The sequence below is a fragment of the Sebastes umbrosus genome, chromosome 21 (genome assembly GCF_015220745.1).
Source record: "Sebastes umbrosus isolate fSebUmb1 chromosome 21, fSebUmb1.pri, whole genome shotgun sequence".
Lineage (NCBI taxonomy): Eukaryota > Metazoa > Chordata > Actinopteri > Perciformes > Sebastidae > Sebastes > Sebastes umbrosus.
This window is the reverse complement of record NC_051289.1, coordinates 22040829-22056458: the sequence shown is the minus strand read 5'-3', so window position 1 is coordinate 22056458 and position 15630 is coordinate 22040829. Positions and strand designations below refer to the sequence as shown.

General features: G+C 40.2%; 1 protein-coding gene across 2 annotated transcripts in view; it reads right to left on the bottom strand.

The window, feature by feature from the left end:
• LOC119480225 (NEDD4-like E3 ubiquitin-protein ligase WWP1) overlaps nt 1-15292 on the bottom strand; it is a 32033-nt gene extending 16741 nt beyond the window's left edge. The window contains exons 1-9 of one of the 2 annotated variants that reach the window (XM_037756283.1): nt 15116-15292; nt 7550-7606; nt 7156-7247; nt 6808-6946; nt 4995-5119; nt 4397-4549; nt 4101-4173; nt 1514-1695; nt 192-618 (exon numbers count right to left, since the gene is read on the bottom strand). In XM_037756283.1, the coding sequence (XP_037612211.1) occupies nt 192-618; nt 1514-1695; nt 4101-4173; nt 4397-4549; nt 4995-5119; nt 6808-6946; nt 7156-7225 (1169 nt within the window). In that variant the 5' untranslated portion in view covers nt 7226-7247; nt 7550-7606; nt 15116-15292. Of the gene's footprint in view, nt 1-191; nt 619-1513; nt 1696-4100; nt 4174-4396; nt 4550-4994; nt 5120-6807; nt 6947-7155; nt 7248-7549; nt 7607-13854; nt 14075-15115 lie in introns of those variants that run through there. The other variant, XM_037756284.1, reaches the window with a different exon arrangement.
• Nucleotides 15293-15630: the final 338 nt, after the last annotated feature.

The following is a 15630-nucleotide window of genomic DNA, read 5'->3' as shown; positions in this document are numbered from 1 at the left end:
GGAGACTTTACAATATTTATGTTTTTTATTTAATAATAAAATATATTAATATTTATGTAATTTACATTTTAGACAACATTTCTAAAGTACAGTAAATACCTCTTAATGCAATAATACTGTAGCTTAGAAAAAAAGTGATGTTTAACAGTCAGGGAATGCAGAAAATGCAGCTGGTGGTGTTTTTTTTTTACCCCGGTGGCAGAGGATCTGCAGCTCCAGAATTGGGGGTCTGCTGTCTGGGCTTGGCCCCATCTGTAGTTGCAGTTGCACTGCTACTACTACTGCTACCACCGCCACCTCCTGAAGCATTTGCTTCGCCGATTGCTGGGGGGGAAGAGGACGATGATGAGGAGGTTGTGATGGTGGGGGCCCCCTGTGCCGGGGAGGTGAATGTGGAGGAAGCAGCAGCAGTGCCATCATTAGGCTTAGCAGCAGAAGAGGAGGAGGCTGGAGCCTGTGTGGAGGTTGGCAGGGTTTGAGATGTGCTATCTGGTGCTGTGTCAGGGTCTGGCAGGGCGGCATCTTGATTGCAGTCCTCATGGTCATCTGCAGGGGGCAGCAGATCACCTGTTGTAGCAGACGATGACCCAAGAGCTGCATCACAGGACTCCCCATTGACTGTAGGCAATTCAGAGACAGACAATGATGCTGTTGACTTGCATGGACTAACCACTTCATCCATCTATGACTTGATGTCAGTGATGTCTCAAGGAAAAGAATTGCATTTTAAATGGCTGACTGGACAACAAAAGCCCATTAGTCTAGTAATCTAGGAATTTACGTAAATACTGTATACATGCATCAACTTATAGCAACTGGCTGGTCAGTACCTGTCTCTGTGAATGTAAACATATCCATTGACAGAAGGAATTTAAGGGCTGTAAATGGATATTCAACTGCTTAACTCTACATTAATTAATTTTTTCTTTACAATTCGAACTGTGCATTCAAACATGGGGAAAATCTCAAATACAGTGTAGTTAATGCGCTACTAGTGCCCTGCCTGTTCTCCACAGTGTACTGCACTCTGCTTTCCTTTTCTATCCGTTTATCTCTCTAGGGAGTTTTCGACAGAGGTGCTGACAGAAGCAGAGATTATAGGCCTCACTTAATGAAAATGAATCTAGTGTTATACTCTACTGTTTACTAGGACCAAGTGAACCATGAAGAAGTTAAACTTAAAGTGGCCTGAACCTAGCCCATATAACAAAATGAATACCTGCTGGAAATATGCACGTGTATAACTGAGGTGCTCTGATTACAGTTAGCATTATTCCATGTTTTAAATAAGCTTATCGTTCATCAAATATAATCAGGAAATATTTTGTTGAGTTCTGAAGTGACGACATTACCACTCACAGGGGATTAAGGCTGTAAATGAGAAAAAGACAACTAAATATTGATAAGGTCAGAAGCACATAATACAATTCTGAGAACTCAGGGATTCTATTTCAAACCGTCCAAGGTACTGTAATTCACACATTGTGAAATGCAAACTAAAAATCAAGCTCACCCGTTCTACTCTCTGTGTCACTGTCTGAGGGTTGGTGGACTGGGGTGGAGTTGGCTGTGGCGTCTCCATTGACGACATGACCAAGGGCAGGGCTGCAGGAGCTGGAAGGCACCTGACCATCCACACCATTGGAGACCGAACAGGAACTTGACCTCGGGCCCAAGTCTGTACCATTCACTGTGCTTTAAGAGAAAACACACAAGGAGTTCAAAATCATTTTATCAATCTGAATCTGGTGACGCACACAACAAATCCTTAAATTAAACCTAACAAATTATAAACTTATATAATACATACATACTATAGAATTAATAAGTATATATTAACACTTAAAACAAAAACACCCTACTGGCCCTAAACAGGCTTGTAATAAATTTGATTGACAGGGCTTAGTGAATATGAGATAAGTGTGTGCTACTTCCACTGTGTGTGCGGGTGCCAGATGAAAGACTTGACTTCTGACATTGAGACTATTGTCTTGTAGGGGTAAGGACAGGACATGATAGGGTGGGTGTGGTGATGTAGGCACAGCTGAAGAGGCCCTTTTGTGAGCCGCCAGAGTTCAGACGGTGCCACAGACGTGTTCACATTAAAAAAATCTGCCATATGACTCAAGTCCAGGCTTTGTCTAGGCAAGAGGTGGGTAGGCAGCCAGCAATAAGAAAAACATCAGACCAGCAAGCTGGCAACCAAGAAGAGGCAGCAACCAAAGTGCGGGTAACTCCGATGAATGTTGATTTTACTACTCAGCATATTATTCGAACAACATAAAAGCTCTTACTATACTTAATACACAATGTCCGGTAAGACACATTGCACAGACAACACATTTCCCACCATATTAGCCCCAGTTTACATTTCATTGTAGAGCCCAGCAGAGGTTGGTAATTCTTCCAGTAAGGGTTATTTGTTCATTTATATCTATAATACTTTATTTTCATCATTATACTGATGTTTCAATATTTATAGGTTACTACAAAACAATAAGCCAAAGGCATCTATACTTGCTGTTTTAGTATTGAAATCTGATGCAGAGAGAAAAATTAGGTACATAGACATAACAGACAAGCAATTACTGAAATGATATAAGTAGGAACACACAAAGTTTAAACCAAATACAACATTGTACTCCTGAAGCCAGCATGGAGGCCAGGCCAGTATCAAATGTTTTGACAGGCTGTGAGACCTGGCGCCTCTGGCTCCACAGGAAGGGTCTCCCTACTTGACTGAGGAAAAGTAGCAACACAAGCTAATTGAAATGGAGGGAAAGAAGGAAGGAAAAGCAATAAAGCAGAGTAAAAAGGAAATTAAATAAGATAAATTAAGGCACAGGCAAGGTGAGTAAGGCTCAGGAAATAAAAAGATTTCAGAAATGAAAAATAAAAAAAGGGATGTAGGTTGAAAGAGGTAAACAGAGAAGACAAGATAGGCAACAGATTGAATACTACCAGTTAATACCCAAGCATAACAGTGACGTAAGACCATGAAGGACAAGAAGTTGAGAGACAAAGAGAGGAAAGAAGTAGGGCAGAGGGTTCCCAAAGAATCGTCTCCCAGCTAAATGGTAGACTATTCACCTCTGCTATTATAAGCTGCAAGTGAAGTCAGGGAAGACGCAGGGAGGCTAGTGCCAAGCTCAGACCGAAACTACACTACATTCAAAAATGCAAGGAGAGATAAATGCATCCACAATTGTATCTACAATTTTTAAGGCCTTCTTGTTTTTAAAGATTTGTTTTTTACACCTTCTCTGTTTTGAACTAGAGATCATCTTCTGTTTTATGTTTGAATTCATTGAAACAAAAATGTGTGTACATGTTATTTTAATTATCTTGCTTTCATACATGCATGTTTAATATTTCATTATTTAGTTAACAATGACCAGGGAAAATGTTGTCTCGCCACCACAGATACCCCTTAGCTGGCTACCTTTCCTATCTGGCAACTCAAACATTTTGGGAACTCCCAGGGAGGGGAAACACTACCAAGTTTTAAATATACCCCTGTTTGTGTCTTGCAGTCCTCTCAGCAACTGCAATGCAGAGAGGAGTCAGGCTGCCACAACCCACTCAACCCCCCCACCAACCTCCCGTCTGTTGCGATGAGCAGATGTGCTTCCTTTGTGGCTTTCCCATAAAAACCCAGTTAACCCCACTGAAGGGCACTTTTGCCGTGTGACAAATAATTAAGACTGGCACCAGTGGGGCAGCACTAGCACTCCAAGCAGGAGAAGGGGATAGCCAGGGTTGAGAAAACACAAGACAAACAGCCAAGACACAGACCTCTCTGAGGAATAAAACATATACACACATCAAAAGCCTTTTTTACATGAGCTAGTACAAGACAACAGAATGAGTATTGACAGTATTGTAAAATATGCCTGCATGTGTTCCTGTAAGGCACATTTTGGGGAAGCCATGCTAGCACATAACTCTTTGCAGCCTCTTAGCATTCCTTCGTTTCAAGGAGTTATTCTAACCAGGCCAACAACCATTTTAGGAAAAGTGAGGTCGACAGAATCTTCCTTATAAAATATGTGGAGCAACATAAAATGATCCAGAATGGCTGGTTTGTTTAGTTAGTTTACCTGTTAGCAGCCCTTGAGGATGAAGAAGATGAGTCTCCATTTTCATGGATGGCATCGCCATTCTGTTGGACTTCTAGAGTGGATTGGAGAAAACAATGTTAGCCTGCAGATATTATGTGCAAGTATATATTTACTAAATTAATCCAAGAAGAATAATTGGTAAGTGCTTGATTGTACAGGGATTAGGTGATACCAGTATAGTGTACCACTATTTTCCAGTACATTTATCTACACAGGGCAATTCAAATTGGCAACCCCACTATCACCCACCCCTAACATATAAATACTCCACTCACTGGTGCCATTTGCTGCATTGCCGTTGGTAAGCGGTGCCAGTTCCTCCTGGTCAGTGACAGTCAAGCCATCTAGGTAGACAGTCAGCTCCCCAGTGTGAACCAGAGCTCCCTTCTGCTCCACGCTCAGTTTCAGCACCTCCTTCACATTCTCCACTGTAGAGCCAAAACAGGGATGGTGTGGGAGCAGGCATTACAATAGAGTGACAGCAAGAAAAATATAAAGCAAACCATTTTCATAGACATGCTTCATTTACAATGTTCACATTGGAAAAAAGACGCATTGATCTGATATCAGGCAACCCCAACAACAAACCTGCTGTCATTGTGATTCTGATTAAAACAAACTTTAATAATCCCTATTATAAATCAAAAGATGATCAGAGATGATAAGGGTATTTATGTAGAAAAAAAGGCAAGAAAAGTTCGGAATACATGATGCCGATGTCGGCTAGTCTAATTAAATAGTACTTCATGAGTCTGCTGTTGTCTGGCTCTGTAGTAACTGTGCCACAACTGTAATTGTTAAATAATGAACACATCCCATCCTAGACCTTGCATTATAATATGGTTCTGTATGTGTGATGTAGCTTAATCATACATTTTCTGTCATGCTGCTCCAAGGCTTGAATTAGGTCCAGCGTGGCTTTGCCCAGCAGAGCATCTGCCTTCAGGGTGTGGTGACTCCATACTTTGAAATCCACCTGTGTGTGCGGTGTTACATTCCTAAAAGGTCAGGAACACACAAACAAACAAAACACACACTCAACACATGTAATTCACACTTATTTCCATCATCAGAAAAAGGACAACACACAGTCACAAAATAGCATTGTTAAAGCACAGACTGGTTCATCCTGTTACAAATATTTCTAACACTGGTACAGTATGCATTTAGTGCCTGTGTACTCGATCAGCAGTATCTTTAACTTTTTTTTTTACCCAGGGTGGATTCACTAATCACAAAGGCTATGTTTGGGACCAGTGAATACATTTGAATGTGGAGAGAAAAGAGCAAGACGTGGTGACATATGTACATTTAACAAATAAAATCACCATTCACAATCTCAGCATCTAGTATCTCAGAATCTACTCCTCAGAAAAGAAGAACAACAAAGAAAACAACTATTATGTAGAGGCTTCTCATTCTGTTCCCCCTCAAACAAATCTTGTCCTTGCTGCAGGCTGAGTAACTGATGTGCTCATCTCACATAGAGCTGCTTCCCTGGTTTTTTTGTGCTTACACAAAATGAACACTACACAGCACAGTCATTGTATTCACGGTTGAGCACATCAGCCTAAAGAGAACTATCTAGGATTATAGCCTCGACGCCATGTATAGGACTCATAACAGCTTGCAAAACATCCATGGTGCAGACACAGGATCACAAAGACAGCATCACTCTGTCTTGTTAGCAATAATTACCCAATCAAGACAATTAGTATTTGCAATGACATGTCTCTGGCATTTAGCCGGACTATTCGGAGGCCAGAGAGCTGTAAAAGTCGCAAATGATACAAAGAGCTTTGTGTGTTGTCATATAGCGTTTTCCCTTGTTCAAATAATTATCAGATGAACCACCAACCTCATGTTTATTACATAAGGTATACAATGTCAGACAGACATAGACCCCAAATTCCTGCACCAAAGCCAGCATACTATGGGAGCTTTCACAAGCCAACATTTAGTCCGCTTTAATCAAACCCTGGTGCGGTCTGTTTGGGGAGTTGTAAACGCATTAATTGTACTACAAATAAAGTCCACAAAAATAGTGCCGTTTATGAAGTCATTGGAGATAAACTGGAGCAGAATGGATCCGTGCACACAGTAGATCAGTGCTGAGTCAAAGTGAAAACACTATGACAGCAGTATATGAAAGTCTGCGATTCCCTGCATAGAAGTGTCAGCTTTCGAGACGAAAAAGATACATATGTCCTTCGTACACGCCCCTCAGCGACTTAATTTGTGCGCTTTTTTTTGTGCACTGTGAAACTGACCCAGACTAAATAGAAAATGAACCAAAACTATCAATTTCACATTGACTGACCAAACTATGGCTTGTTAGAGTGGCATAAAAGTCCTAGAAAGGAGGACAGAACTGTTGCTCCATTTTTCTCTCACAACAGCATTTTATATGAGCATGGGCTATTTAGAGATCAACAAAGGCTCTCTCTCGGAACATTCTGTTGCTGTTCTGAGTATGAGAAGACAGATGTCTAAACTCGGAAATCTGTTAAAGTCTGTCTTTCATTTTATCTTCTCCAAATAATCAAGTGACTGGGGATTCGTGATTTGTCCCCTGACACTCATTTATGAAGCACACTGTGAACATGAACTTGTGTATAACATGCTATGACACACACAAAGACACAGACTGTCAGATACACAAAGGAGGCAAATTGTTGCTTCTTACAGAGTGAGCCTCTCATCCCATTTAGGACTGGAGGAGCTGTGAGACTTCGCTGTGCGGCGCGACTCCCCCTCCGCTGTCACCTCCACATAAATGGCAGTCCCAAACAGGCTTTTCTTCCTCTTGATTTTGGCACAGGAAACTGGTGGTGGGTACATTGAGAAAGTGATGAGACTAGTGATTTTTTTCCCCTTCAACAGTTTACATTTTCAGCATAAAGTTGACACTCTTCTTCAGATATTCAGACACATAGTGCTTCAATATGAGCTCTCTGAGGAAGGGACAGGGTCCAGACCCTGAGGCCACCCTGCCACTCCCATATATATTATAGCCTACTGTGTTTGGACTCACCAATGGCATGGAGCTGTGACGTTCCTCTGTGGTTATGGCTAGACTCAGCTCTAGATGAGGCCGTGGCCATGTCATACACCACAGTGGGAAACCTTCAAAACCATACACACACAGACAAATTAAGCAAACATCAAACACACAAGACATGCACCCAGTAAAATCACAAATAAGAAACAGGTTCCAATAAAAATACAGCTGAGAACTCATAGAGGCTGCTTCTGCATATTCTGAACATTTTGTTGAGGTTTGTGGTTAAGGTCCTGCCAACTTTTAGCTGTTAAAATTGACCTACATTAAGTGTAATATTACTTTATTTACCTACTGTAATGTTGTAATTGTTTCCCATATTATTATTCTGCATGGACAAAATGCCGGAAACACAATTTATACTCACAATTGGTGTGTGCTGCTAGACCCTCCGGTTCAGCCCACTCCGTGTCCCATGGTTCCTCTGAAACAGAAAAGAGCTCATTTTAGGACAAGGATCAGCACAGCTGGTGCAAACTGCAGCACTTCAAAGTATGACCTCTGATTAAGACACCATTTTATTACTGCATGTATATATCTAACATATAGCGGCAATTGTTTCACATATACCAACTGTTGTGTTGGAGGAATAAATGGGACATTCTGTGAAAAGACCTTGTTGCTTTGCTTTTTTCACTGTCAAATAATTACATTAGATCTGGTGGTATGTTCTATAGTTGCACAATTGCAACTTGCACTCAATACAACTGATCACCAATCACAGCTACAAATATTGGATTCTTGTTTCAGCAATGGTCAACAACAAAACTCTGTGTTCGTCAGAGCTGACTTCTCGACTCACAGCAATAAACTGACTTAGACACTTCAAACTGCTGTGATTACATTCTACTGTGTGTAAACTACACTTACCTATCCCTATTCCTGCAATCTCTCCCTTCAGTATTCATAAAGCACTCATAACATGTAGGTTTGTTACTTCCTGGTTCTACTTAGACCTAATAAGCACACAGATTTTTTGCAATGTGAAGCACAATTACATACTGTATAGTAAACATTTCAAGGATGGTCAGCTTTGTTTTCACTTTTCAGCTAGTGAAAACAGTGTCAGTCTTCCCACATCCATGCTATGCACATAAATAATAATGATAAATAAATACGCCTAGATTTAAAACAATGTCTGCATTTTTTCAGTACTATATTCCTTTAAAAGGTTAAGGAAAATAACTTTTTAAACTGTATTTGTGGTGCCCCACGTCCCCCAAAACAGAAATTGAATGGTCTCAAACTTAAGTGGACTTACTTGATATTTCTATACTTGTGCTACAATTATGTGGCCTGTGCTACAAAACGTTCAACCTCTGTAGCAGTGGCACCAGTGCAATGTGCAAAAAAAGTTAACGTACAGCCCTGTAACTAGATTGTTTAACACAATCTTGGAAAGTGAGAGGATGCCTGAAGAGTGGAGAAGAAGTGTACTGTTACCGATTATTTCAAGAATAATCGTGATTTGTAGAGCTGTTGTAACTACAGAGGTATAAAGTTGATCAGCCACAGCATGAAGTTATGGGAAAGAGTAGTGGAAGTTAAGTGAAGAGATGAGGTGATGTTTAGTGAGCAGCAGTGTAGTTTCATGCCAGGAAAGGAGAAGACGTTGATGGAGAAGTATAGAGAAGGTCAGAAGGAGTTTCATTGCGTCTCTGTGGACTCAGAGAAAGGATATGACAGGGTGCTGAGAGAGGAAGTGTGGTATTGTATGAGATCAAACATTAATTGAACGCAGTCATATTAATGTTAATGCTACAGCAAGCACACATTTAAATACACAAGAAGAAATATGAAATGAAGATCTTGTTCTACCTATGAAAGACTACACTGTAATAAATGATCATTTAACTAGTATCTCAAAAGTAGTATCTCTATACTATTGTCATTATACAGCATCGTGAGCAAACTACAAAATTCAAATGCATGTCATGAATAACAAATTTCAATTTGTGATTAATAACATAAGTTACGTAATGTATGTAATGTAATTACAATTAATCTCAAGACCTTTTCAAATCAACACTGATTATGTCTTTCTTGGGGAATTGTCTAACTTCTTTTGTCAGCAGTGACAATAACATTATTCTGATCACCAAGTTCAGACATGCTAGCCTCCTCTACAGCAACCAGGAGAACAAAACAAGACAACAAGGTGATGACAACATGCCCATTAATTGTCAAGGTCTCAGCTCCAGAAGTCACTACACCCACCTTTTCCTGATGTTGTACCACCACCGTTCTAATTATTACCAAGGATCTTTTTAAATGCTTAAATGATCGCAGCACCAGGTTGACACATAGGCTGGTTGATCACCCAACATAGACTGCAAGTCGGAGAAGGCAGCTTTTAAGCAGCTTAGGAGGAACCCAATTAGGAAGTCAAGGTCAGGCTGTGCCAGAATTTACTGATTAATGTGCAGGCTACAGGGCGGATAGAGACAAAAATCAGCAGCACGGTGCCGGGCAAGGTTAAGTCTGCTATCTTGCTACTCTCAAAAGTTTTATACCAAGTGAGTTCACTAGTGATCTGCAAGGTCAATCAGTCATTTAAACGTAAAAGCTCTGAGCCAGAAACGTATCAAAATTACATAAGAACCACACATAACATAAGAAAATGTATATTTTATCTAAATGTTTCAAAAGTAAACCCAGTTTTGGAGTTTGATTAAAACAGATTCTGATTTCTTATCTCAATATATACAGTAGCTATGGGGAAACAAAATAAGGGACCCACAAAGCACTGAAATCAATCACTGAGAAAAATAACCGATCCTGACAATAAGGAATAGGTTGAGCCCTCCATACAGAGCAGGCAGGTGACAGCTATAACAGAAAAACTAGGGGATAAATGATGGAAATGGGACAGAGTCCAGCGGTCATCTGCCAGCACACTCAAGGGGCTTCACAAATGAATAATGACAATAGTTATTAGCCAGGCAATAGACTAGCCCCAAATCCCCCTGGTACTACACATGGACTGTCTGACACATGAGTCAACAGGTTTTATATGCCGTGTAAAATATGCTACACTAAATGCTTATTTGTTTTTTTCATGAAACAACTTAAATGATTAATCCATTATCAAAACTATTGCGTATTAATTTGCTGTCAATTAACTAATAAATGGATTAATTGACTAATTGTTTCAGCTCTAATCTCCATCTCTGCTCTTAGCTGTCGAATTTACCTCATTCAAATGGATGGCACTAATCCTGTTACTGAGATGAACGACACCCAGTCAGCAGCATTTCAATGAAAAATGCATCCCACCTGGGGGCTGCCCAGAAAGTTAAGTGTAAGATCTAGCTATTATACTGTATATATGGTTGACAGTTTGAAAACAATGAACAGTTGTCAGACTCTCCTAGATAAATTTAAAAAGGTACCCTATGGAGTTTTCCTTCCATGTTTGCTAACTAGAAGTTGTCTTCTTCCCTGCCTTTTGTTGGCAAATTGCTTCTTGGTGTGTTATCATCACCAACTGTCAATAACCTGCAAATTATGTTAAGAACACCACATGGTACCTTTAAGCACATCATATTATTATGACTAAAAATTATGATATTAATACTAAAACTGGGGATGATAATGTTGAAACGCCAATTGATTAATTGGTTGTTAAGAATTTGATCAAGCACGTGAAATTTAAATTAATCTACTGTCAAATAAAGATCTGAAATATAAACATCGTGTAGTCTCCTATTACATTCTAGTCTAGATATCCGTAGAATGGTGTATTTTCAAAGCATGTTTCAATGACTCGCATCCAGAGGGCGCTGGGAGAAGCGGTGGAGGTGGCCACCCCGAACCCGTAGGCTGAAGGTGATGCGCCCAAAAGAGATGTTCAGTCAACAGTGTCGAAGCTGCAGCCGTGCATCAGGCCTCTGCCATGGCTCTAGCTGGCAGCATGGACACGGAGGTTGAGAACATTTTACGTGACATTCTCCCATCCTTGGATACAAAACTGACACACTGGTGGAAAGTCAAAGCGGGGAGATTCCCTGGAAAAGCTGGCACGCCAGTAGGCTACATCTGCATGCCCGCAACATCAGTACCATCCGAGCGGGTGTTTTCCAGGGCTGTACCAAATAGTTCAAAGCTTCATTCATAATGTTGACATTCAAATTATTATTATTAATAACTTACAGAAACATGGCGTTCAATAGCCCATCTTCTCTTCCCCCCTCTCTCTCAAACAAACACAGCGGGCAACACAGCCCTCAGTACTTGTCTCTGTTAAAACACTTTTTTTATTTTTTATTCCCCGATGCTTAGGCCCGTTAACCAGCCAGTTGTCATTAAAACGACAGCCTGGCATGTTGCTAAAGCGATAACGAAATCCACCTGTTCTCTAGTAGCTGATGAGAAGGTACAATAGTTAGCTAGCTACCTTCAACATACATGCACAACGTCAAAGGTCAGAGGACATGCGCGCATTGTGAGAGCAGATGGTCGCCCTCATGATGCCACGGAGCAGAATGGAAAAATGCCGCTTTTTATTTTGGCACCCATGTCACTCAATCTAGCTCCGGTCCGCTTCTGTTGTGAGACGTCAGGAGACAACAAAGGCGACGGGATCGTTTCATTTCAAATATTGAATGATTTTTTGTTTACATGAGTGATTGTGTTGAAACACCAGATAATGTTGAAAAAAACATTTTTCAAGAAGTATATTCGAATTCAAGCATATTCCTTACCTTGAAAACATTAAAATTAAGCATTTGCCAAACTTTCAAGACTTTGTACGAACCCTGGTATTAAGGTTCTCTAATTTCACACACATAATAATTTACACACCGACATACAAGCGCAGATCCACATATACAGTGTTAGAGTTGCCTGCACTGGACTGCTCTGGGCACACCATGATGTCAGGGGGGGTGTTAGCTTACATGAACAGGACTGAAGTCTCCCTTCAAGCACACACACCAGCTCCACAAAACTGGGCAAAAAACAAGTCATAACCTCAGGAACAGAAAACAAGACTAAGCTATAACACACACTCTTGTCTTGATTTGTTGTCTTAGTTTTCTATTTAGATCAAAATGAATGAACCTTATACATAAAGTACATTTAGATTGTATAACAACAGGAGGCAGGATAAGCTTAATTTATACTTGCAAGAGTTTTTGATCAGTCCAATTAGGCCACATAGGGATTCAGTGCAGCAGTCTACTGACCATCGGGCACCCCAAATTTGAGATAATTGCATAGTTTATCCTATGTAATGAGACAGCGATTTTGCTTGCAAATTCCCTGCATGCAGTAAAGGCTGTTTAAACGTTACGTGAATGGCAATCTTTAACCTAGATCTACTTTATCTCAACAACAACCGGGAGCTGTTAAATTCTCACAACTTCTCTTTATGTTGGCATGACACACTAGCTTCACACAGTGACGGCAGGCTTCAGCTCCTACTTGCCCCACAGCTGCTTTCTTGCTTTTCAAAGGTCAATGTGTGAGTGAGTGAGAGTGTGTGTGTGTGTGTGTGTGTGTGTGTGTGTGTGTGAGAGAGAGAGAGAGACAGAGAGACAGAGAGAGAGAGAGAGAGAGAGAGAGAGAGAGAGAGAGAGATTGAGAAAGAACACAAACAAGTATATTTCAGAGCCAGACAGCAAAAGTTGCTGCTCAAGTGACAGCTTCCTGTGAGTTATTCCCTCCCGGTGTGGCACTAATATATACAATATGTGACAGCCTGAGCTGTCAAACCACTGTTCATAGCTGAGAGACAGCAGGACGCTCACTAATGGCCCTGAAATAAAATAGCCAAGAGAGTACAGAAAATCTTTATCAGCCACTGAAACAAATAAAAGCCATGTTGACCATTTCTCTTTGAGACTGAGCCTATCTACAGAAAGGGAATGGAGGCAAACTGGGCCTTACTATTATTGATAGGGATTCCCATCAGGTAATAGCTCAGCCCAAGTTCACGTTAGGCCTATGGCACATTATGCTTACCATCCTCTGTCTTTGCCAGTCAAAGGCTGTTACAGTGCAAGTGTTCACGTTGTTCTTGTTCAGTATTTATATAAGGGGCGCTACTGATATGTTGAAACAGTGTTGTATTAAATAGCAGTGTGCCTCATGTCAGGCCTATGTTCACCTGTGTCTTAAACCAGGTATTGTGCATGACCAAAGAGACACCTTGTAGACAACAAACATTTAAAAGTTAGGTGTTTCTTTTTCTTTCCAGATTCACAAGATCAAAGTTCAGTAAACAAGGCCGTGGATTAATGAATAATAAATGAGCAGATTGCTCTATAAACTCTTTAAACCATAACGTTACTGCGAACAACACCTTGTTGATGTTTCAAACACAGATCATCATGATATGGTTAACAAACGTCGGCTAACTTTTTATAATCCACTGACATGCTATATCGTTAATGCTAGCTCACAAAGTAAGAGCAACTTAATACTCAACTACTGGCCTTCCATCGTGTAGTAATCTACTAAACCTGAGCCAGTGTTTGATCATCTTATATGTGCACCAGAGCTATCCCACATAGGTACAGTATCTGTCAGATAAGGCTGGCTAACGACATGTAGCAATGTCGTTAGCCAGTAGCACCAGTCTGCAACGACAGCTGAAGCCAACTAGCTATCAATAAGCTAGCCAGCTAGCCACAGAAAACATCCCGTTTTTGTGTTGAGTTACTAACTTACCTGCTAGCTGACTGTCCTTCTTACTGCCGTCACGATGACTAACCAGTTAGCCAGATAGTAATACCCACACATAATATAAATAGTCAATGTTGGCTGTACAACTCACAGTAAAGCAGACACGGCTAGCTTAGCCAAGTAAGCTAATATCCAAGGCCTTTATAAAGGAGGCAAGGTCACGCGTCATATCTATGGGGTATTGCGCATGCGCAGTAAAGTCTGGCCTGCATTCGTCGAATTTTTTTTTAATTTATTATTTATTTTTTTTATTATTTAAAAATTACAGTATACATAGTAACAGCAGAAAACATTAAAAACATTTACATACAAAAGAAGCATAGCGAAAACATAAACAAAGAGCTGTGACAAACATAAAAGAACAACAGAAATGAAACAAAACCAACATAAAATTTAAAAAAAACACAATAAAAATAAATAACTAAGTAGATGATAATAAAAAAGACCACGCGAGAGTATGGCAATAATTTCACTTAAAAACATTAAAGATATTGCATACATTCATTGTTTTCATTGCTTTTGTTTTTTTTGAGGAAGAAATTGTTGACAGATTTAATTTCATTTTTTCATAAATACAATGCAATTAGGCTTTTTTTTTTGTAAATTTACACTTGTGAATGTGGAACTTCGCGAGAATTAAAATTAAAATACTAAAAAAAAATGCATTACTACATTTGTCACTGTAATCATAGCAGCCAAATATAATATTTCTATAGTACAGTGCAAAATCTGAGAAAATGTTAGTAGGTATAAAATTATTGACATCTTTCCACAATTCACATGTAAATTAACAGGACCAGAATAAATGAGAGCACGTTTCAGGATGTGATTCGCAGAAGGAACAACTTACATCTATGTCACTCTTTAACTTTTGTAAGAAATGTTTCACTGAATAGAGTCTGTGTATAAATGACACCTCTTTTAAAACTTGTCGAAACTGAGCCAATCGTAACGCAGGACCGCAGCTTGAGTAACACTGCGCATGTGCAATACCCCCCCCCCCCCCCCCCCCCCCCCGATTGATGACGCGTGTCCCAGCCTCCTTTAATAGGCCTTGAATCCAACTGCTAGCCAGCTAGCCTGATGCTAACGTAATGTAGCATCAGTTAGCTCTCTGCTAGCTGTCCGCCATCACAGAGCTAACACTAGTCAAACTGTTTATCTGGATGTAGAAGACAGACTTGTAAAGAATGACATTAAAGTCTATCGTAATGGTTTTAAGTAACATAGGCAGCTGTGTTTTTACCTTGGCCGTTGCTCCGCTGCTGTCTCTCCTCTCTCTACGTCTCAGCGGTTCCTAGGTTACGGTTGTCGGAAGAATGCCCAACCGTACAGGCCCCGGTCTGCTACGGCTGTCTGGCCATCATCTCTGTGCAGAGGTTTCAGAGCAGCAACACAGACGGGGGACAGGCGCGCCACCACAAATACTGCTGTGTAATAACAACACGGGACACCACAGTTAAACCCTCACACTCAATACCGGGCATATATATGTATGCTGTTGTTTTTTTTTTTGTTTTTTTTATATGTTTATTGGGTTTTCTTATTTTCACTAACACAATAAGAATAAAAAAAACAAAACAACAACAAAGCAAACACTGGTAAAGCTCAGATCAAAACATAAAAAAATGTATATAGGAGGTCATATAGGAAATAGTCCATAGTGCAGGGAAGTCACAGGATATATGAGTTCATGTTCAAGAGACTCCTTGTGAGATAATGGAGAGATCAGGATATTGTGTCTGAAATACTGTTATTTTT